This window comes from Girardinichthys multiradiatus, chromosome 10 (genome assembly GCF_021462225.1).
Source record: "Girardinichthys multiradiatus isolate DD_20200921_A chromosome 10, DD_fGirMul_XY1, whole genome shotgun sequence".
NCBI classification, from domain to species: Eukaryota; Metazoa; Chordata; class Actinopteri; order Cyprinodontiformes; family Goodeidae; genus Girardinichthys; species Girardinichthys multiradiatus.
The window spans coordinates 885,919-908,494 of record NC_061803.1 but is presented as its reverse complement, the minus strand read 5'-3'; the positions used below and the strand labels follow the sequence as shown (position 1 = coordinate 908,494).

At 41.2% G+C, this 22,576-nt stretch overlaps 1 protein-coding gene across 1 annotated transcript in view; it reads right to left on the bottom strand.

Annotated features, from left to right (window-relative positions):
• LOC124874877 (heparan sulfate glucosamine 3-O-sulfotransferase 6-like) overlaps positions 1 to 11,838 on the bottom strand; it is a 30,132-nt gene extending 18,294 nt beyond the window's left edge. The window contains exon 1 of the mRNA XM_047376481.1: positions 11,093 to 11,838. Coding sequence (XP_047232437.1) covers positions 11,093 to 11,547 — 455 coding nt within the window. The 5' untranslated portion in view covers positions 11,548 to 11,838. The remainder of the gene's footprint in view (positions 1 to 11,092) is intronic.
• Between the last annotated feature and the right edge of the window lie 10,738 nt (positions 11,839 to 22,576).

The following is a 22,576-nucleotide window of genomic DNA, read 5'->3' as shown; positions in this document are numbered from 1 at the left end:
CTGACGTCTCTGTGACACCAAACTGAATCAATAAAAAGACTGACTCACGGGCATGAAGGGAGAAGAAAGTACATCAGCTGCTTAGATTGGACAGTTGGAGAGACCTGAGTGTGCACATTATTCCTCTTTAGTGAGCCGTATATTATCAACTGTAAATGTCAGCATCGATGAAGCACTTCTTGTCAATAAATCTGAATAAAAGTCAATTAGTTCCTGTGATAACAGCAGGATATAGGCTCTTATACTGAAAAACTACAAGCATGATGAGTGGATGTGGAAGGCCGAGACCTTTAATATAACACACCCAGGTTCCCTCATCCTCAGGTTGCACGCTGTGGTTGTCCGAAGCATCATTCGTCAGTGAGAAACCGCATGATCTCTACCAGGTGGTTCCTCCACATGTTAGCTTAAGTTCTCAATCTGCCAAATGCATCCTTCAAGCATTTAGTTTCTGTGTTTTACTTGGTTACCAGCAGAGGGCCAGAGGCCCAAAGACACTTCCAGGACTTTGAAACCAAGGAGAGATGTTTAGATGATCCCTTCCAGTCCAGTTTCAGATCACTGGCTGGGTTTCAGATCCTTTTGCTCTAGACTGGCTTTAAATGGTTAATACAACTTAAAGGTTTAAAACAAAACAATATATTTACAAATAAACATAACTAATATGGAGATCAGAAATATAAACCAATACTCCTCTTAATGGCCTAATCATATTTGAAATATCCCTCATTAAATATAAGATGTAAGACAGTTAAATAGTTAATGTAAAGCAAAAGAAGTGAACCCTGCAACACAGGATTATTTCTGAGGCCTCTACTTCTTTAACTAAGCTCAGAAACCTGCTGTATCAACTAACAATGCTGCTAAATATATTTCACACATTCTCTATAAAAACATTAAATTCAAGAAGAAATGTTTCATATTAAGTAAAACATGGTGATAATTGTTGTTTAGCTCTGGTTTGGTTATGATGATTATGAACTCAGAGGTTCAATGTATTAATTATGAGAATCAGAAAAAATCATAAGGCTTTAAATAATTAATAGATACATTTGTCTTTATTTCAATCATTTTTAGCCATACTTTTAAGAACTATTAACCCCTCATTACTTTTTGTTAAAACAGGTCAAAATAAGTTTATTGTTCCTTTTTTTTCAGCTTGTTATCATTTTAAACAAAATTCCTCTTCTGATTGTTGCTGAAAATATATTTTTCATTAACGTTTTGTAAATAATGTAGCTTTAAATTTCTGTTTGATCTTAATTGCTTTATAGAGTCAGAGTTAAGAAATTATTTTATCTGATACATTTAGCTACATTAAGCTCCACATAACCACGACTTTTACTTTAATTTGACAAAAATCTTAACTAAAAGTTATTGGAAGTTATGAAGAAATTAAACTCTAATACCTTTCAACTGTTGTCCATTCATTTTGTCATGTATTAGTTAGCCTTGCTTACTTTTACAAAAAATATTTGAATTAATATTTTCACAAATGAACAATCTAAGCCTGAAGTCAAGACTTCATGGTCTATTTTCATATTTCCAGTTAAAATTAAACTGTTGAACACATTGCATGTATATTTATATTTGTTCAAAATAAACTGACATTCCTGCTGGATGTTAATTAGCTGCTGTCTGAAAGCCAGTTGTTGACTGATTTTTACAGTTGGCTTATTGGCCCAGAACATGACCGAGCTACGGAGCGAGGAGCTGTGATCGCAGCGCCAGAATCCGCTGAAGGGTTCCAGCAAGAGCAGACAATTTTAATTTAATTTTAAAAAATGTGATCTAGGCAGCTACCATAATAAATAAAAGCTGAATCTGGCTCCCATACGTTACACACTTCCAATACGGAGACAAACTTTAGATCCATGTGCACAGAAAATGTACTTATGATTTGGGGTTGTTTGGTTTTTGGTTTTTTCTTTATATGTTTTTCACAGTTAAACTTTTGAATCGTACTTCTGTTTATTATTATTATTATTCTTAGATTTTGATCAAGTTTCTGTTTGTTTTCCTGGTCATGCTTTAGCTTTTGTATTCATGTTTTGTCAAGTTTGGTTTTTGGATCTGGTTATGCTTTAGTTTAATGTTTTTCTAGTTTCTGTTAGTTTGTACTCATGAGTCTGTTTTGCTCCAACCACGTTTTGTTCTGTCTGTCATTATCTTTATTTGGTTCACCTGCTCCAAGCTAATCTGTCTGCTTACTCCACCTGGTTCACACTTCACCTGTTCAGTTATTCATCACGGAAACATTTTCAATTCATGCTCTTGTCCTGCTGTTCACGTCAAGCTTGTCTTGCCAGCCTGCCCATGTCAGTTTTGCCTGTGGGTTTATTGTTTTGGTTTCTGCCTCCTAGTGAGTGAGTTTTTTTGTTATTAAATCTTTTTCCACTTACCATCATGCTGCCTGCTAGTCTGCATTTTGGGTTCATCCGTTGCTCAAGCCCTAACATTGTTGTATAAAATGAATATTTCTGAATAAATCAGACCTCCTGAGCACAACAAGCCTCCGCTCTTTGGACTTCAGACGACCACTGTACCCAACATTACATTAAGCCTGATGTTTAAGAGGAGACCCGGTCAGGTCCGTGTGTCCTTGAGCTGCCTCAATTATCGCTGCAATGTCGTTTTACAAGTCCGATTCACACAGAGATGACCCGAGCCGTCAGAAGATTAGTTTCATTATATACCTTCAGCAAAGAACGAACAGGACAGTTGGTGTCTTGGTTGTATTTACAAAGAACAAAGGTCAAAGTTTATTAACTGAAAGCAGAGAAAATATGAGTGTAAAGGTCACTGATCTGCTGACACCCTTGGATGCATCATTAATATTATCTGCCTGAAATCTCTAGATTGAATGTAAAACCCCAATATTTTGATCAATTGGGACCAATATCTCAATCGGCTTCACATTACACCATCCTCATCCAGACCAGAAACCCCTCCACCCTCCGTGAAACAGTGAAGATGGCTCTTGGTAGGCCTGCTAGGGAGGCCGTGTGTGCAGCTCAATGAGCAGCAGTTTATTGGTAGGGGACTGAAGACATCCTTGGACGCGCTCAGTGGAGCACCGAACCGCTTCAGACCCACATTAATGAAGAGAAGGTTCTGATTATAGAGCCAGAGCAGGGTGGTACCTCCATAAGAACTAATCAGAAGAGGATGTGTTTCAAGCTGAAATAATGAAATAAACCAGAGGATACTAAACATTTAAATTCATTTCAGTCTGAAGGACAGAAAATACAACTTCAAATTTAAACTTTTAGTAATGATGTTAAAAAAATTGTTTGGACATGTTTGGAGTGTATGTGTGTTTAACATTCAGTTTATTATATATTAGCTTATTAAGGCAAATGTAGTCTATAAAGAGTAATTGGATTAAACCTGGAACTTTTTCACATTTTCCAGGTTAGTTTGATTTTCATTGAAGTGGCCAATAAGCTTGAAGTGGGAAATTACAGGTCCTTCTCAAAATATTAGCATATTGTGATAAAGTTCATTATTTTCCATAATGTCATGATGAAAATTTAACATTCATATATTTTAGATTCATTGCACACTAACTGAAATATTTCAGGTCTTTTATTGTCTTAATACGGATGATTTTGGCATACAGCTCATGAAAACCCAAAATTCCTATCTCACAAAATTAGCATATCATTAAAAGGGTCTCTAAACGAGCTATGAACCTAATCATCTGAATCAACGAGTTAACTCTAAACACCTGCAAAAGATTCCTGAGACCTTCAAAACTCCCAGCCTGGTTCATCACTCAAAACCCCAATCATGGGTAAGACTGCCGACCTGACTGCTGTCCAGAAGGCCACTATTGACACCCTCAAGCAAGAGGGTAAGACACAGAAAGAAATTTCTGAACGAATAGGCTGTTCCCAGAGTGCTGTATCAAGGCACCTCAGTGGGAAGTCTGTGGGAAGGAAAAGGTGTGGCAGAAAACGCTGCACAACGAGAAGAGGTGACCGGACCCTGAGGAAGATTGTGGAGAAGGGCCGATTCCAGACCTTGGGGGACCTGCGGAAGCAGTGGACTGAGTCTGGAGTAGAAACATCCAGAGCCACCGTGCACAGGCGTGTGCAGGAAATGGGCTACAGGTGCCGCAATCCCCAGGTCAAGCCACTTTTGAACCAGAAACAGCAGCAGAAGCGCCTGACCTGGGCTACAGAGAAGCAGCACTGGACTGTTGCTCAGTGGTCCAAAGTACTTTTTTCAGATTAAAGCAAATTCTGCATGTCATTCAGAAATCAAGGTGCCAGAGTCTGGAGGAAGACTGGGGAGAAGGAAATGCCAAAATGCCAGAAGTCCAGTGTCAAGTACCCACAGTCAGTGATGGTCTGGGGTGCCGTGTCAGCTGCTGGTGTTGGTCCACTGTGTTTTATCAAGGGCAGGGTCAATGCAGCTAGCTATCAGGAGATTTTGGAGCACTTCATGCTTCCATCTGCTGAAAAGCTTTATGGAGATGAAGATTTCATTTTTCAGCACGACCTGGCACCTGCTCACAGTGCCAAAACCACTGGTAAATGGTTTACTGACCATGGTATCACTGTGCTCAATTGGCCTGCCAACTCTCCTGACCTGAACCCCATAGAGAATCTGTGGGATATTGTGAAGAGAACGTTGAGAGACTCAAGACCCAACACTCTGGATGAGCTAAAGGCCGCTATCGAAGCATCCTGGGCCTCCATAAGACCTCAGCAGTGCCACAGGCTGATTGCCTCCATGCCACGCCGCATTGAAGCAGTCATTTCTGCAAAAGGATTCCCGACCAAGTATTGAGTGCATAACTGTACATTATTATTTGAAGGTTGACGTTTTTTGTATTAAAAACACTTTTCTTTTATTGGTCGGATGAAATATGCTAATTTTGTGAGATAGGAATTTTGGGTTTTCATGAGCTGTATGCCAAAATCATCCGTATTAAGACAATAAAAGACCTGAAATATTTCAGTTAGTGTGCAATGAATCTAAAATATATGAATGTTAAATTTTCATCATTACATTATGGAAAATAAGGAACTTTATCATAATATGCTAATATTTTGAGAAGGACCTGTATACATAGCTTTAAATTTATGAAAAAATAGAAATCTGAAAAAGCATTGCATGAATTTTCTATTCAGCCCATCTGGGTCAGTAGAACCACCTCTGGCTGCAGGGCCAGCTTTGAACATCTACAGACTTTTCTCTGCTCTTCTTTGCAGAATAACTTAAGCTCAATCAGATGAGATGGAGATCATCTGTTCAGTTTGTGCAAAAGAAACCAAGTTGAGGTGTGCACATACTGGGGGAAACCTTTATAGTCTGAAACTTAGTCAATAATTGTCTGATTGAACTTGTCTGGTTAATACCTGAAGCACATTTATTTATCAGGTTAATATTTCATTTAAAAAACAAATGATATATTACTCTGGCAACTGGACTGATTGGATGCTCTGTTGCTCTGGGTAACGTCACTTCCTGTTTTTGCTGTTGGTGAATTGTTTAGTGTGTGAAGCTCTCTCGTTTGATCTGATTTCTCTCTACTGTGATATCTCTTACTTGTTCTAATACATAAGCACGTTAAAACACTTACTTTCTGTTGCTGTATTTAACGTTTGGGGACTCTCCGTGTTTTACACGGATTTTCTAGTAGTGTTAAGGGGTCGCTAGCTTAGCGTTAGCTCCATCATGGCTACCTGTTCTACTGTTTCTCTCTCTAAGTCTCCTCCTCTCTCCTGCTCTCTGTGTCAGATGTTCAGTTACTCCTCTGCCTCATTTAGTGATAATGGGACGTGTAATAAATGTAGCATTTTTGTAGCTTTGGAGGCGAGGGTGTCGGATTTGGAGGCCCGGCTCCACGCTGTTGAAAAACCAGCAGATAGCCGAGGCCCCTTAGCCAGCGCGGAGCCACCGAGGGTAGCTCCCCGTAGCAGTCCTCCAGCAGAGCCCGTGCAGCCGGGACCTCAGGTTGGCTGGGTGACGGTACATAGAAAGCATAGTCCTAGATCCCAGCCCACAGGTCACCACCAACCCGTCTGCGTTTCTAACAGATTTTCCCCGCTCAGTGACACACCCGCTGAGAAGCCAACTCTGGCAATTGGCAGCTCCATAGTCAGAAACGTGGCACTAGAGACACCAGCGACCATAGTCAAATGTCTGCCTGGGGCCAGAACGGGCGACATCAAATCCTACCTGAAACTGCTGGCTAAGGATAAGCGTAAATACAGTAAGATTGTTATTCACGCTGGCGGTAATGACACCCGGTTACGTCAATCGGAAGTCACCAAAGTTAGTGTTGCTTCGCTGTGTAAGTTTGCTAAAACAATGTCGGTAATTTTCTCTGGTCCCCTCCCTGATCGGACCAGTAACGACATGTTTAGCCGCATGCTGTCATTCAACCGCTGGCTGTCTAGATGGTGTCTAGAAAACGATGTGGGCTACATTGATAACTGGCGAACATTTTGGGGAAAACCTGGTCTGATCCGGAGAGACGGCACCCATCCCACTTTGGATGGAGCAGGTCTTCTTTCTAGGAATCTGGCCGAATTTATTAGTTCTCCAAAACTCTGACAACCCAGGGTTCAGACCAGGAAGCAGGGTCGTAGTTTAACACTCCTCTCTGCAGCTTCTGTACTGCTACCCACCCATTACCCTATTAAGACAGTGTCTCGCCCACGGCCAAAATTGAATAGATTAAAAAATAATCTAAAAGATCTCATAAAAATAAACACAACTCAGACTAAAAAGAAAAATAAAACAATTAAATGTGGCTTACTGAACATAAGATCTCTCTCTTCAAAGACATTGTTAGTTAGTGACTTGATTTGTGACAATCAGATTGATTTATTTTGCCTCACAGAAACCTGGCTGCTGCAAGAGGATTATGTTACTATAAATGAGTCAACTCCTACTAATTATTTAAATTTTCACATTCCTCGAAATACCGGGCGAGGAGGAGGAGTAACAACCATCTTTCAGTCTGATTTATTGATTAGTCTCAGACCAATCAATAGCTACAACACTTTTGAATATTTAATCCTTAGTTTTCCTCATCCAAATTGCAAAGCACTAAAACCACTTCTGTTTGTTGTTTTGTACCGTCCACCAGGTCCTTACTCTCAATTTTTAGATCAATTTTCAGACCTTTTATCTGATTTAGTGTTAAATACAGATAAAGTTATTATAGTGGGGGATTTTAACATTCATGTAGACGCTGAAAGTCATAGCCTAAATATAGTCTTTAATGCTATATTAGACTCAATTGGCTTTGCTCAAAACATTAACAAACCTACCCACCTTTGTCTTCATTCTCTGGACCTTGTGCTGACATATGGCATTGAGTGTAAAGACATAACAATATTTTCTCATAACCCTGTCCTGTCTGACCATTTCTTAATAACTTTTGAGTTTAATTTAACCGAGTACTCCACACCTTAAAGAAATTTTTATTATAGTAGATCATTATCAGACGATGCTGTAACAACCTTTAAAGAATTTGTTCCACTTTTAATGTCCTCATTATCACAGAAAAATAATTCTGTTTCTGCCCCTTCACAAATTGATTCTTTTGTTCATAGTGTTTCTTCATCATTGCGTGATGCATTAGACAATGCAGCCCCCTTGAAAAAGAAGGTAATCATTCATAGGAGGCTAGCTCCTTGGTTTAATTCAGAGCTGCGTACTTTAAAGCACAATGTTAGAAAATTGGAGAGAAAATGGCGCTCTACACACCTAGAGGGTTCCTACTTAATCTGGAAAAATAGCCTACTGTTGTATAAAAAGACACTTCACCAAGCTAGAACAGCTTATTTCTCATCATTAATAGAAGAGAACAAGAATAATCCTAGGTTTCTCTTTAGTACAGTTGCTAAACTTACACAGAGTCATAGCTCTGTTGAGCCATCCATTCCCTTAGCTCTTAGCAGTCATGACTTTATGGGATTCTTCTTAAATAAAATTGATTCTATTAAAAATAAAATCTTTGACATACTCCTGAAGATGATTACTTCATCCTCAGCAAGTGAGACAACATTGGAAATAACTGCATAACCTGATTTGTGTTTGGACTGTTTTGATCCTGTGGAGCTTCCTGAGTTATCAGAAATATTAGCTTCATCTAAACCTTCAACTTGTATGTTGGACCCAATCCCAACCAAATTATTTAAGGAAGTGTTCCCTCTGATTACCAGCCCCATTTTAGATATGATTAATCTATCTTTAGTAAATGGATCAGAACCACAGGCTTTTAAGGTAGCTGTAATTAAACCTTTACTTAAGAAACCTTCGCTTGATCGAGATGACTTGAAAAATTACAAACCTATATCCAATCTTCCATTCTTATCTAAAATTCTTGAGAAAATAGTTGCTAATCAAATGTGTGAACATTCATACAGCAATGACCTGTTTGAAGAGTTTCAGTCAGGTTTCAGAGCTCATCATAGCACTGAAACAGCTCTGCTGAAAGTCACTAATGATATTCTTATGGCCTCAGATAATGGACTTGTGTCTGTTCTGGTTCTGTTAGATCTCAGTGCTGCATTTGATCCAGTCGACCATAATATTCTCTTAGAAAGGCTGGAATATGCTGTAGGGATCAGGGGAACAGCGCTAGGCTGGTTTAAATCTTATCTGTCTGACAGATTCCCGTTTGTTCATGTAAATGATAAATCATCTTTAAACTCCAGGGTTAATTGTGGAGTACCACAAGGTTCAGTACTTGGGCCAATTCTCTTTACTATATATATGCTTCTAATAGGTCAAATTATCAGGCAGCATGGGATAAAATTTCACTGTTACGCTGATGATACTCAGCTTTACTTATCCATAAATCCTGATGAACCCAACCAGTTAGATAGACTACAAGCATGTCTTGAAGACATAAAAACTTGGATGACTTTAAATTTTCTGCTTCTAAATTCAGACAAAACAGAAGTTGTCATCTTTGGACCGGAGTCTTTAAAAAAGAAACTGCTTAGTCAATCATTTAACCTGGATGGCATTAAATTGACCTCTGGTAATAAAGTTATTTTTGACCAGGACATGTCATTTAAATCCCATATTAAACAGGTTTCTAGGATTTCCTTCTTTCATCTCCGGAACATTGCCAAAATTAGAAATATCCTGTCCAGGAGTGACGCTGAAAAACTAGTCCATGCATTTGTTACTTCAAGGCTGGACTATTGTAATTCTTTACTATCAGGATGTCCACAAAATGCAGTTAAAAGCCTTCAGCTGATTCAAAAATGCTGCAGCAAGAGTTCTGATGAAAATTAAAAAGAGAGATCATATTTCTCCTATTTTAGCTTCCCTTCATTGGCTCCCTGTTAAATCCAGAATAGAATTTAAAATTCTCCTCCTCACTTATAAAGCCCTTAATGATCTAGCTCCATCATACATCAGAGATCTGATTGGTCCATATGTTCCTAACAGAGCACTTTGTTCTCAGACTGCAGGTTTACTGGTGGTTCCTAGAGTCTCTAGAAGTAGAATGGGAGGCAGATCCTTTAGTTATCAGGCTCCTCTCCTGTGGAACCAGCTCCCAGTTTTAGTCCGTGAGGCAGACACCCTGTCTACTTTTAAGACTAGGCTTAAAACTTTCCTTTTTGATAAAGCTTATAGTTAGAGTTGCTTAGGTTATCCTGAGCTATCTTCCTTATTTTTTACCTCCGTCTTCTTTCCTCCCTGTTGGATGGAGTAAGGGAGAGTCAGTTTTAGCCTAAACCGGCTCAGTTATGGTTGGGGTCCAAACACACCCTCCATTTCTGCTACCTGTATGACCCCTTCTCTTTTCCAATGGTTATAATCAGTCTGACAGAGAGAGGTATCCCAATCCTTGTGGTTTTTAGTAGAACAATGACCATCAGTGGGACCCTTTGTGAGGTTTCTTGAGACGCCATTGTTGTAAATAAGCGCCGTTTAACTAAATAATCTGAACTGAAACTATCTGTGTAGTTATGCTGCTATAGGCTTAGGCTGCTGGAGGACATAATGACCACTTTCACCCTCTTCACTACATTCTCACACTACTCTCCAATTTTGCATTATTTGCTGTTATTTCAGCTTTTAACTTTGTTCTCTCTTTTCTCTTCCTAGAAGCTACACCTGGCCTGACTCTGTGTCTCCATGTGACACCTTTCTGGAGAGGGGAATCGTCTGAGCTTCTGCTGGCAACAACTTAATGCTCACCTTCTACAGATGATCCACATGGCCCTGTCTTTTAGTGTTTAACCCTTTCTCTCTCCTAGACATGGCTACTGACTGAGCTTCTACTGTGACTAACTCTATGTTCTCTCTTTCAGACTCTAACCTTGAAAACTGGATCAGAGTTTATCTGTTCTTTCTTTCTAGATGAAACGACTAAAGGAGCTACATCCATTAACATTTACTTTTCCTTCCCATAGAAAGTACTCCTGGATCAGTGCTTCTTTGTTCTCTTTGTGTCTCTGCTCTGTTCTCTCAAACTCCCAGTCGGTCGTGGCAGATGGCCGCTCACACTGAGCCTGGTTCTGGTTCTGCTGGAGGTTTCTTACTGTTAAAAGGGAGTTTTTCCTCTCCACTGTCGCTACATGCATGCTCAGTATGAGGGATTGCTGCAAAGTCAACACCAGTGACTGTCCACTGTCTCTACATGCTCATCCAGGAGGAGTGAATGCTGCAAGTCACTGACTGGATGCAATCTGCTGGGTTTCCTTAGATAGAAAAAACTTTTTATCCAGTTTGAATAAATAACTGAATCTGACTGAACTGTTCAATGATTAGGATTAATAGGAATGTATGAACCTGACTGTTGTGAAGAACCTTGAGACCACATGTTGTGAATTGGCGCTATATAAATAAAACTGAATTGAATTGAATTACTTCTTATAATACGACACTGGGCTTTTTCTGAGTTATTTCTGGTTTCTTTTTCTCTTCAGTGAACTTCATGACGTGCAGTTAGTTTTTCTCTCAACGTTTTCCATGAACCCAGGTGAAAAAATCCAAGGGGTGTAAATACTTTTGCCAGGCTCCGTGTAGTTAAAGCTTAAAGTTTCCAGATGAATGCTATCTTACAATGTGGAGCAGGTTAACGTCAGTAAAGCACCAGTTTTACCTGTACCATTCCAGCCCCCTGTCGTAGAAGCGGTCGAAGAAGTGCGGCTCTGCGCCCACGGCTCTCACGTCCGGATGGACGCGCAGGAACTCCAGTAGAGCCCGAGTGCCGCCCTTCTTCACCCCGATGATGATGGCCTGGGGGAACTTTTTGCTGCCGAAATTATTGGCGATGGAGATGTTGGAAGGATGGACGTTTGGTGAGTCCGACAGCTGCTTCCGGACGAGCGACACCGGGGACGCGTTGTGCGCACCGAGAAACTGCTCGCCTTCTGCACCATCATTGCCGGTGACGGGCTGGTGTTCGTAGACGGGCCTGGGCAGAGAGTCGCAGTATCCGTTGAGACAGTAGAGGAGGTAAGTGAAGAGAAGGACCATGGTAAAGAAGACGGACAGCTTGGACTGCGCTTTCAGGTGTCCAAAGTTGAACGCAGCGCTCCATTTACTACATCCCATGGGTCGCGATCCGGAGCAGGAGGACACGGTGTAGGAAACATGGCACAAAAAGGGACTTCATATCACCGTGTTTACCAGTTCCTCGCGTTAGAACCGGAAACATTTCACAGGGATATTCCAGAGGAATAATTTGCGCCAAAGCTGCGCACTGTGCATCGTGGCAGAGCTCCAGACATCCATCGGTTTGGTTTGTTTTCTTCAAGTCCCAAAAATAAAAGACAGCATGTTAGTATCTCAGTAAATCCTCCACAGGTTCCCGCTGCTCCACTTGCTGCGGTTCTATAGGAAACCCACATCCACGCCCTGTTTATCACACTCACGCCCCTTTTATCCCCAGCCCACGCCACGGCGCACTGAAATAACCGAGAAAATAATTATTATCGGGCTAATGTACTCCAGTCTCAAGTGAAAAGAGAGGGAAAACCTCTCATGTCAAATGATTATTAGAGTAATTTCAGAGGAATACGGTAGTTAGTTTAATTGTATTTAATGCGCTTTTAATGCGCTGGAAGGGAGAGAAGGTTTGGAAAATGATTGAGGAGGGATATTTGTCTTTGATTGTAGACCAGAGAGGTAATTTCTTCTCATTTCCGCTCTAACTTCCACTCTTCAGCTTTATGTATATTTAGAAAGCTTATTGAATTGAGCTTTATGTTTCCTCTGTGACCATCTAGAGGTCATCACCTGCTGTCTGCTGACCAGCCTGACCACACAGCCTCCTGGTGATGACCCAAACCCACCCCCATCCCTCCTGACACCAGGCCAAACAGGTGTCAAGACTCGTCTCTCTTTGCTTTCTCCTTGTCCTGTGATCTGCTGGTTCTGTTGTCATGAAGGTTTACATGTTAAGGTCGTTTCCCCGGCAACTCAAAGGAGAAAAAGAAAAGCTCGAAGAAATAAACAGACAGTGATGAAGAAATTTAAAAAGAGTCCTTCATCTTTAACGATGATGCGATCATAAAGCATGGGGCGGTTTCAAAGTGTAGCAATATGGACACTCTGTAAACTCGCCTCCAGAAGGCCTTCATCATGACATTAGATTGAGCTTAATTATTTTTTGATATTGCAGATTATTATTTCTGAGATTACTGTGGCCCGGCGTTGTTTATGACCCAGAAGCCTCTATTTATTTAGATGTATGTCTGTCCTGCTAGTTTAAACTCAGTAAGGCTTTCAAAACTAATTCATGATCAGTTTTAACCTTTAAAATATTACAGTACACATCCAGACCTGAATGGACCAAGCAGCTGCAGCCGGAGGTAAATAGTAGCTATAGTTAGAGTCAGTTATTTAAAGCAATGTTCTGCAGGCTTTCCTACATTCCCCTGCATCTAATGACATCACACGAGGGAACTGACTCGGAGAAGATTCGGATACGGACCTAGAAACACACAGCACCAGAAGAAGCCTGATCCTGGCCAAAGGTCATGCCTGATCAACATGTTGAAGATAAGGTTGTAGCTTCGTTTTTGACCTTTAGGCTTTAAAGTTGCAGCTCAACTGCACTTTATCCAGCAACACTAATGTACTGTTAACAGTGGGGTTCTGACTTCAACGTGAGGATCAATAGAACTGCACCAGAACCAGGAGCCTCCTAAATGTTTATTCATTTATATAAAACCGATGTTGTTTAATATGATGGTCTTTGTAGGTATTTAGTTTCCTGTATTCAGGGGATATGGGCACCTCAGTAAATCCTCCAGGTTCAGGAACTGTGGTTCTGAGTTTCCTCAAGCCCATTATGTTCTACAGGGTAACTCATACAGTATTGGCACCTTGACCTCATGCTGAAATACTACTGAAGCTCTACATGGCAGCAGGTCCATAAGGATGATGTATCTGAACCATATCTATCGACCCATGGCTCCTCAAGCATGGCAGTATGTCAATTCAAAGAGTCTGCAAACCGAGAAGACATCATTTAGCTGCTCTCCTCAACATTGATCTGTTGTGATGCTGAAAAACAATCAGAGACGTGCGGCTGTGCTGTCAACGCGGTCAATAATGTTGCTTCATGCTGTTTATATGTGTAGTCCAAAGCGGAGAAATCCGTAGAACAGTCAGAAGACCCAATAAATCTGGACGTTTATAAAGAAGCAGCGTCGTGTTTCCTGATGTGTCGACTCGTTTCTCCTTGTTTCCAACTGCACCAGTATGCTTGTAGCCGGACATCTGTCTTTCCTTACTCTGGCCTGGTTTATACCTGTTTCAACACACTCTCTGGGCTTGTTGCTGAGGTTAGAAACTGCAGAGGCACAAAGCAAACAGACAGAAATGAGCTTTAACTGAGTTCTTTCCTCACCAACCCCAAAACCTGCTCTGCAGCCCTGACTCGTCTCCACAGGCGTTTATCCGCAACTCACACCTTCGGACATGGGACCAAAACATCTCACATGGCATCATTAGAGACATGTTTGGATCATCAGGCAACAATGACCCAAACATTGAGCTAATAGAGGGTAGGACCAGTGACTCCCATGTCCTAATTGCCCCATTAGTGACCTTAATGGCCTTCTGGGTGATCCTAAGGGCCCCAATAGTGTGATTGTTCAGACTACAATTTATCAGCCTGTTACTTCCAACCATGTTCAGAACTGAAGAAGGATGAGGAGAGAAACAAGATGGCTAACAGATTGAGCTACTTGTTAGACTTTGTCTGTACTTCATTCACTGATCAGGAAAAGATAGGCTAACGAATGATTTCCAGAGCATCTTTTTTCTGATGTTTAGTTTGCAGAAGTCATGCATCAGCAGCATGGATGGAAGCATGATTTACTGTTCTTCACTGTTCGTATAACCTGCTGCCCAAAAAGTTGGGACAAAATATTTTCTTTTGCCTCTGATTGTAAGTTTGTTTTTCTACGGCTTCATCCAGACACATCAGTTCAAATTCAACCACGGTTAAAACAAGAATGCATCTGAAAACAAAATGATTCAAATTTTATGTTCAAGTATTAAAGTTTTTTCAGTACTGTCACACATCTGTACCTGGACGTCATTTCCACCCACTCCCGGCAGTCTGTGGGTGTGGGAAGGCAGACATCTGTGATGAGAAGATGAGATCCATTTCTGTTCCAGAGACTCTATTGTTATAAGACCAGGGAGTTTTTAAAAAAAAATATGAAAAATATTTTCACTTGCTTCAAAGTCAGCTTCCTGCTAAACGACTTCCTGTTTTTGTCCCTTTGACTAAAGCTAATCCCTTCTCTACTGCAGCTCAAATTTAATACACCAGACCTCTCAACCTGTCCAGGAGGGCGTTGTCCCTGTTGTCCCTCAGAATAATAGCGAGCATTATGCTGGTATGGTGACGGTTTAGGGTGAATATATTACACATGAGAAGCTGACGAGGAGAACATGCATGCTAAATCACCTTGATGGAACGTGTCCTCCACTGAGCCTGGGACAAATAAATATGTACAGAAATATGTCAAGGAGCTGAGGAGCTGCAAGATGGAACAGTGTCTTCCACTGCAGCAGGTCCTGGGTTTGAGACCTAGCCTGGGGCCTTTCTCTGTGGAGTTTCCATGTTCTCCTAGTGGACTCCTGGGTTCTCTCATGGTGTTTTGCTTCCTCCCAGAGTCCAAAAACATGACTGCTGCAAACAAGAAAACAGCTACCCACTACCCTTTTCTACAGCACTAAATAAAATAACTGGAAATGTGGAGAACAAGGCTGGGCTAGGACCTGTGTTCATCTAGCTGCCACGTGCCCTGAGAAGGATGAGAAGTACAATATTCTCCACATTTAGAGAAATTCAGGAAAGAGCTCCAGCTCTGGGTCACCATTATCTCTTTGACAAACATTAAAGACTATCTACATCTACTTGGTGCTTTGGTCAGGCGAGGCTAAGATACAGTTCAGCAGGAACAAGCACCCCAGGTACTGGTGGGGACAGGCCATCTGGTTCTGTGGTGCCGGTGTTTGGGATGCTCTTGCAGGGCATGGACTTTGGGGGGCGGCCGATTCGCTCCATGCAGAGTTGCTAATAGGTGATGGTTGAGGCATTCAGATGGAGTCGTGTCCCTTGGTTTCGCAGGGATTTTGGGACGATGGCGGTCTGGCAGCTGCTGGGTGGAGGTGGGATCCTCTACTGCATTGTGTGAATGTCCTGGGTTTGGGAGCGATAGAGGCTGACCCGTTTAGCCCGCTGGATTTTGGACCTGTGGGTATGTACAATTAAGATCAAAAGTATTCATACCACTAGTAAATTTAGATTTTAATGTATTTTGGGAAATGAGACAAACATCTCACAGGCTGCCCCCTAAAACAACAGAATCAGTTTTGAAAAACAAATATTTAATCTTTTTAATTTAGATTTCTTTGAAATTTGCATATAAAAAATTATTTATGCGCTTCTCAATAATAAGGGGAAAAACTTTTGTTGGCATAACAAAACTTTTAATATTTATAACTGTTTCAATCTTTCCTGTTTGGTGCCTTAACATGAAGTAGCTTATCATCCTTTTCATTGAATGTCAGCTATGCATCATGGGTAATATTCCATCATCGCCCGATTGTCTACCCTGACACAGTGAACTAAAACAATGTGGGTTTATTTAAGTATATTTTCATGTGCACATATATGGATTCATTCATTTGTCTGGTGGCTGTTTCACACTGTTTCATGTAAAATAATATTTCTGATAATATATCTGTGTAGAATGGTTAGTCTGGGACAGTTTATGGGGTAGCTTCATCGGTTTTTGCTTCTTCGTACTCCATTCCCTTGCAACCACACATGCAACGAGAAAAAGTCCTAAAGCAAGCTAAACTCTTTCAGTGGTAGCCACTTGCATTCTCTGCAAAAAACACTGCAGGAATTTATCCTTTTTACTGAAGATGTCACCAAGAAAGCCCTCCACACAAGCAGATCCCAGCTGCCTGTTGAGTCTCCACATCTGTGCACGGGGGGCAGCCTGCGTGTTGTGAGAAAGCCAGTCACGGGGCCACATTCTCGGCCTAACTGCAGGGCAGAGCTCTGCGGTGAGCTGGGTAAGTATAGGCCACGGAGCACTGTACATTATCACATGGGTGTGGCTATGAGCTCCTGCTCACAGAAGAAGGCATGTTAAGTGGCAAACATGCCTACACATGTGTGACTGTGTGACACGGAGGAAACCAAAGGCCAACAGGAGAAGCTATTTACCAGCTTCAAGCTGGAAAAAATGACAGGAGCAATAAAACTCAACGTGATACCATTTCATATTCAGACTCCAAAAACAAAACAGTGGCCGTTGCCTACAGTTTAAAAAGAATGTTCTGCTGTTTGAAGGAAGCAATGTTGGCATAAAAAATGGGTCCAGAATATTCTGCTGAGATCTGATGACACCATGATGAGGAGTAAAAGATGATGAGTATCAAAACAGGATGAGATAAACCATCAGGTGTGTCATGTAGTGCTGAGATTAAAAAAAACAACAACTTGGAGATAAAATCTAATGGTGTGACATCAGACGCTCTGTTGCTTCATGACCTAAATGAGGCTGAAGGACAACATTTAAACCTGAAAAAGGTAAAGATTGAAGACATTTTCATGTAGATGTCTGTTAAATTGTCAAAAACAGCTTTATAAACACAGAAGATGGGACGTTTGAAGTCTTTTCACCCAGCAGCAGTAAACAGTCAGCATCTCTGATAGCTTATCTGACACCTTTCATCCAAAATAAGAAGACCTCCCTCCAAGATGTACCAACAACCACAGGACAGCATCTCCACCCAACTCCCAAGTTACACGAGTCCTTTTTATTGTGTGTCTGCAAGCTGTTTCAGCAGACCTTCAGATGTCCTTTAAATGAATCCCAAATGTTTAGCTGGAGATCTTGGATGCTTGGATTGCACGCTGCAGCTACGGAGCAATTTACTGCATGGTGAGGAGAGGATTTGCAGATCTATGTGATCTACAGCCATGATCTCATCCGTGTGGTGAAAGCTGCTCTGTAATCATTCTGGTCACTTCTTTTTTTTGCTAAAATCCTGTTGAGGACAATGAAATGTTTGAAGCCTGACATGATGAACACCACAGTGGTTTATAATACTGATGTTTAGACAGAGCCCAGCACAAGTTTTCACACCCATGGAACATTTTCACATTATTTCACAGACTTCAGCGTGTTTGCAAGGATTTTATGTGACAGATCGCAACAGCTGTGCACTGGAAGAAAAATGTTTGATAGTTTTTAATATTTTTTATAAATAAAAATCTTAAGATTTGTAGCATGCATTTGTATTCAGCCCTTCTGAGTCAGAACCCTGTAGAACCCGATGGGTTCTACAAGGTGCAGGTCCAGCACCAGGTCCAGCTGCTGGTCTTCTGGGGTTTGTTTCTACCAGCTTTGAACATCTACAAACTGACATTTTTGCCCATTCTTCCATCAAAACAGCTCCACCTCAGTCAGGATAGATAGAGAACATCTAGTTTTGATGCAGATTCTCTGCTGGAGTTAGTCCTCTACTTTGACTAGGCCATTCTAACAAATGTATCTGCTTAGGTCTAGACCATTCCATTGATGCTCTGGCTGTATATTTAAGGTTGTTGTTTTGCTGGAATGTGAAAAAGCATCTCCACAACATGATGCTGCCACCACCGTGTTTCACTGTGTGGATGCTGTGTTCATCTAATGTGCAGAGGTAGCTAGTGGTTTGATGTGGACCAAAAAGCTCAAAATTGTTCTCACCTGAGCAGAGCAGCTTCTTCCATAGGTTTGCTGTAACGTCTTTGGGTTTTCTTCTAGCAACTCTTCCACAGTGAACTGATTGGTGGAGTCCAAATTTAGGTTTTCCTGTGGACATATCTCTGCAGCTCTTCCAGAGTTATCATGGGCCCCTTGCTGTTTCTTAGATTAATGCTCTCCTTGCCCAGCCTGTCAATTCAGGTGGATGTCCATGTCTTTGTAGGTCTGCAGTTGGTCCATCCTCTCTCCATGTTCAGTTGATGGGTTGATCAGAGCTATGGGAGATGTTCAAAGCTTGGGATGTTGTTGTTGAACCTAACCCTGCTGTAACTGAACCAGAACTTTCTCCCTGACCTGTCTGCTGTGTTCCTTGGTCTTCATGATGCTGGTTGTTTTCTAATGTTCTCTAAAAAACCTCTGAGACCAGAAACAGAACAGCTGCAGTTAGAATCAGATGTAATTACACTCAGCTGGACTCTGGTTACTGACTGCATGTCTTCTGAGGGAATTATCTGTACTGGATTTTAATTAGACGTGTCAGAGTAAACGGGCCTGTATTTATCTCCACACCACAATTTTCAGATTTTTATTTGTAAAAACAATTAAAAATTATAAATCATTTTCCTCCCACTTCACAGATACTGTATGACCTACTCTGTGTTGGTCTGTCACATAAAATCCCAATAAAACACCCAGACGTTTGTCCCTGTAGCATATTGAGTCAGGGGTATGAATACTTGTGCCTTTAAGCTGTTCATATCTGTGGGGTAAAGAGCATCAGGGCCTCTGAAAGTTCAGGCTGTCACCTCTACAAGCCCGAACCCGACCCGATGAAGCAGAATCAAACATAGCCTCTTTAACTACAACCACCACGCAGACACAAAGCACATCACAAATCTGCCGCTACAGCCCAAAGAAATCACTGAACGAAATAGTTTGGAGTGTACCCTGCTGTGGTTCAGCGAGATCCACTGCTTTGAAGCCAGCAAGCTTGTGTGATTGTCTGTTATCTGTGCTTAAACTGAAGATAAACTTCTGCCCGCTCTGACTCCATGTTTACAGCCAGAGAGACTTAAAAAAGAGAACGGTTGCTATGAAGATGGGTGTGCAGATAAAGGCTGAAACCTGCAGCTGACAGACACCATGCTATCCGTAACCCTTGGAGATGAACAAATATTAGGAAGACACGGCATTAATGAGTTTATTTTGCCATCCATCTATCCCATTAGAAATGACATACTAGAACCTGCTGTAGGTCCTATAAGGACATTTTAGGGTTTTAGAGGCTTCCTTTAGCATCCTGCGATCTGCTTTCAGGGAGAATTTGCTTGCACAGACCTGAACATGTTGACAGTTGTTATTTCCCACAGTAGAACGGCTGATTTCAGATACTTCTGAGACCTCTTTAAATCCCTGTCCAGACTCAGATGTTGCTCCAGTCTTCTCTCTGAAGGCCTCAGACACTCACTTCAATAGCCAGGAGCACCAAACTGTGGTGTCTGAGGTTTTAACGTATATTACTTGAGTCTCCCAGTATTGTTAACACTGCTATAATTAGGGTGTGGTACTGGTGGTGTAGGGGTTAAGCGTGCGACCATGGGCAGAGGCTATAGTCCTCCGTGCAGCTGTCCCGGGTTTGAGTCCCGGACCCTGCAACCTTTGCCGAATGTCTTTCCCTCTCTTTGCCCTCTACCTGCTATTAAAAAATGAAAAATAAAGGCCTCTAGTGCTGCAAAAAAAAAAAAAAATATATATATATATATATGTAAAAAAACATTGCCATATTTAGAAAACCACCACAGGTGTTCTAGGTTTTCAGAACTTCTTATCTGAACCGCTTCTCCCTCTGTTGGTCAACTTCATGTCTAAACCTTTAGATCCAGACATCTTTCTCTTTGGTCACGACTGCGTACATTTAACAACACAGTCAACCTGCATCCAAATTGCCCTCAGCTTCAGTTTTCTGGACTCACATCTGAAAAGTCAGGTCTTGCTCTCTTCAGTGCTCAGGTTCTCTACATATGATGTATAGGAACACATGTTGGGTCTACAACAATCTGAGACATGCTGCTGACACCAGGGGCACAGAACAGACCCAGTAGATTAGGTACTGTAATTGTCAAGCGCTACAGCATGTGTCAGGACATCAAGATGGATGGTGGAGATTTGCTTTGTGTCCAGAGGATGGACCATAATTCAGCCCGTATGCTGGGTTATTCTGGTTCCATTCATGGACTGGTTAGCTGAGTTGATGGCTTTTGCAGCCGCTGCATGACTTAATTTCTCTGTGCACTGTATTAGCCCAGCTGGAGCAGGCAATGAAACACTCACTAAAATAGTTTTTACATATTCAGACAAATTTATAGCTTTTTGTGCTTCAGGTGACCAATGCCTGAACACTGAATGAACAGGTGGTGCATGTTGGTGGTGTTTTATATCCAGCTCTATGTTCCAAGAACAAATGAAAAGGGGTTCTGTTGGTTCCAGTCTATAGGGGACTGTCAGCCCAGTAGATTTTCTTTGAACAGACTTAGAAAAAATGTTTCTTTCATCTGGAGAAGTGGGAGTTGAAAAGATGTCTACATAAAGACAATTACCGGTCTAACTTTCAAGATCAGTTTTCTTCCTGCATATTTCCTCCATGGAAACAGGTACTCTTCATTTCTTCTATAGAGTTTAAAGACGAGTTTCCAAGGAAATGGAAAAATGATAAGGATATAATCTTTGGAGTTGATAACAATGACGATATCACATGATCACATCTGCTTTGAGGTGATATTTCTTCATAAAGCCTGGGCTACCTCGGACATGGAGACACAGACCAGCAGAAAACAGTGATACTGATGATGTTTGGAGCAACAGGACATTAAAATTGCAGAACACATTTAGTTCATTCAATCGTGACTCAAATGCCCCTCCCAAAGGTCCAGTAAGGAGGTTGCCAAGTGTTTTATTGGACCTAAAGGGTACAGGCTACAGTACAACATGGCTTTAGTAGCACTTTGTTTGAGAAAAACTGAAGAACCAAAGAGTTCAGTTATACGTACAAATTTCTCTGAGACGCAGAGAACCCTAGCTTTCAATTTAAAGCCAGGTGAGGTTGAACCAGGTAAAACACCTGAACCAGATGTTGGAAAGCTGTCCTAGGAAGCTTCTCTTATTAGCAAACATATAAATCAAGCTCCAGCTTCACAACAACACTTGACTTTCCCATTGCAATTATCTGCTAGTTGCTGCATGTCTGTGTGTATGTTTTGGCTCAGAAATCATCTCTAATATGCCCTAATGGCTGTGATGTCACCCACCTGTGTTTTGGCTTGGGAGACCTGAAGAAAGATGGAACAATTTTGCACAATTATCTTTAATCTGATCTGGAGCTTGGGAGCTAAAATCCACATAAAATACAAAAAATAAAGGTTTTCTTTTCCAAAATAATCAGGCAAACTGTTTGGTTTAGGAAAATTGCAGAACAAAGGTTTATCCAGAGTTTTTCTAAAATAACATAAAGAAAGTCTAATCAGTGTTGGTTGCAGACCTAAACAAACTTACAGGAAATTTGCTGGTTTGGTTTAATTCAGTCTTCTTGTGGTTTGCATTTAATGTAAGATTCACCTGTAAAACCAGGGGAGGAAATGGAACACTGAATAATGATGTGGCTGCCCTCTGAATACCTTTCCTTTATAACAATATATGCAGGTCGTTTACTGTATAAAGAGCCTGCCTGTAGCCGTGCTCACATTCCTCTGGTATTGAATCAAGCTTTAACTCGGCCCCCAAATGTCTCGGGGCACTCGGGTTAATGGAGTGTTTGTGCAACCTTGTTAGGTTGACCTTTTACCTTAGATTTATTGGGGAGAAACGATGTCCCCTGGTTGCATTGTGTCTTTACAAAATGATTCTTTTCAGCTGCTTCTTTCATTTTCTGAGCCAAAACCAAAATGTCACCTAATGGATATGAGTCACATAGAGGACAATAATTGTGATCAGGAGATAATTTTCAGCTGATGTTCTTATCTGGTAGCTCGGGACAAATTGCCAAGAAGACGCTTTTAATAAACCACAAACTCAGTTCAGAGCAGCCTGACAGGTCAGTAAACCTGTTTGTGGTTCAGACTGATGCTTTGTGTTTACTGGAAGGTCATCAAAAAGACAAGACAGGAAGTGTTGTGTTTATCTACAGCAAACCTAAAGCAGTAATCTTCATGACACATTTCATTCCTCCAGTTGATAACCAGGGGTTGTAAGCAATCTTGGGCCGGTATGAGTCTCAAAGAATGAGAACCATGAGCAAAAATGTGAAGATATTCACAATAACACAATTAAAGTAAATAAAAACAGTAATAGTCCTTAGTTTT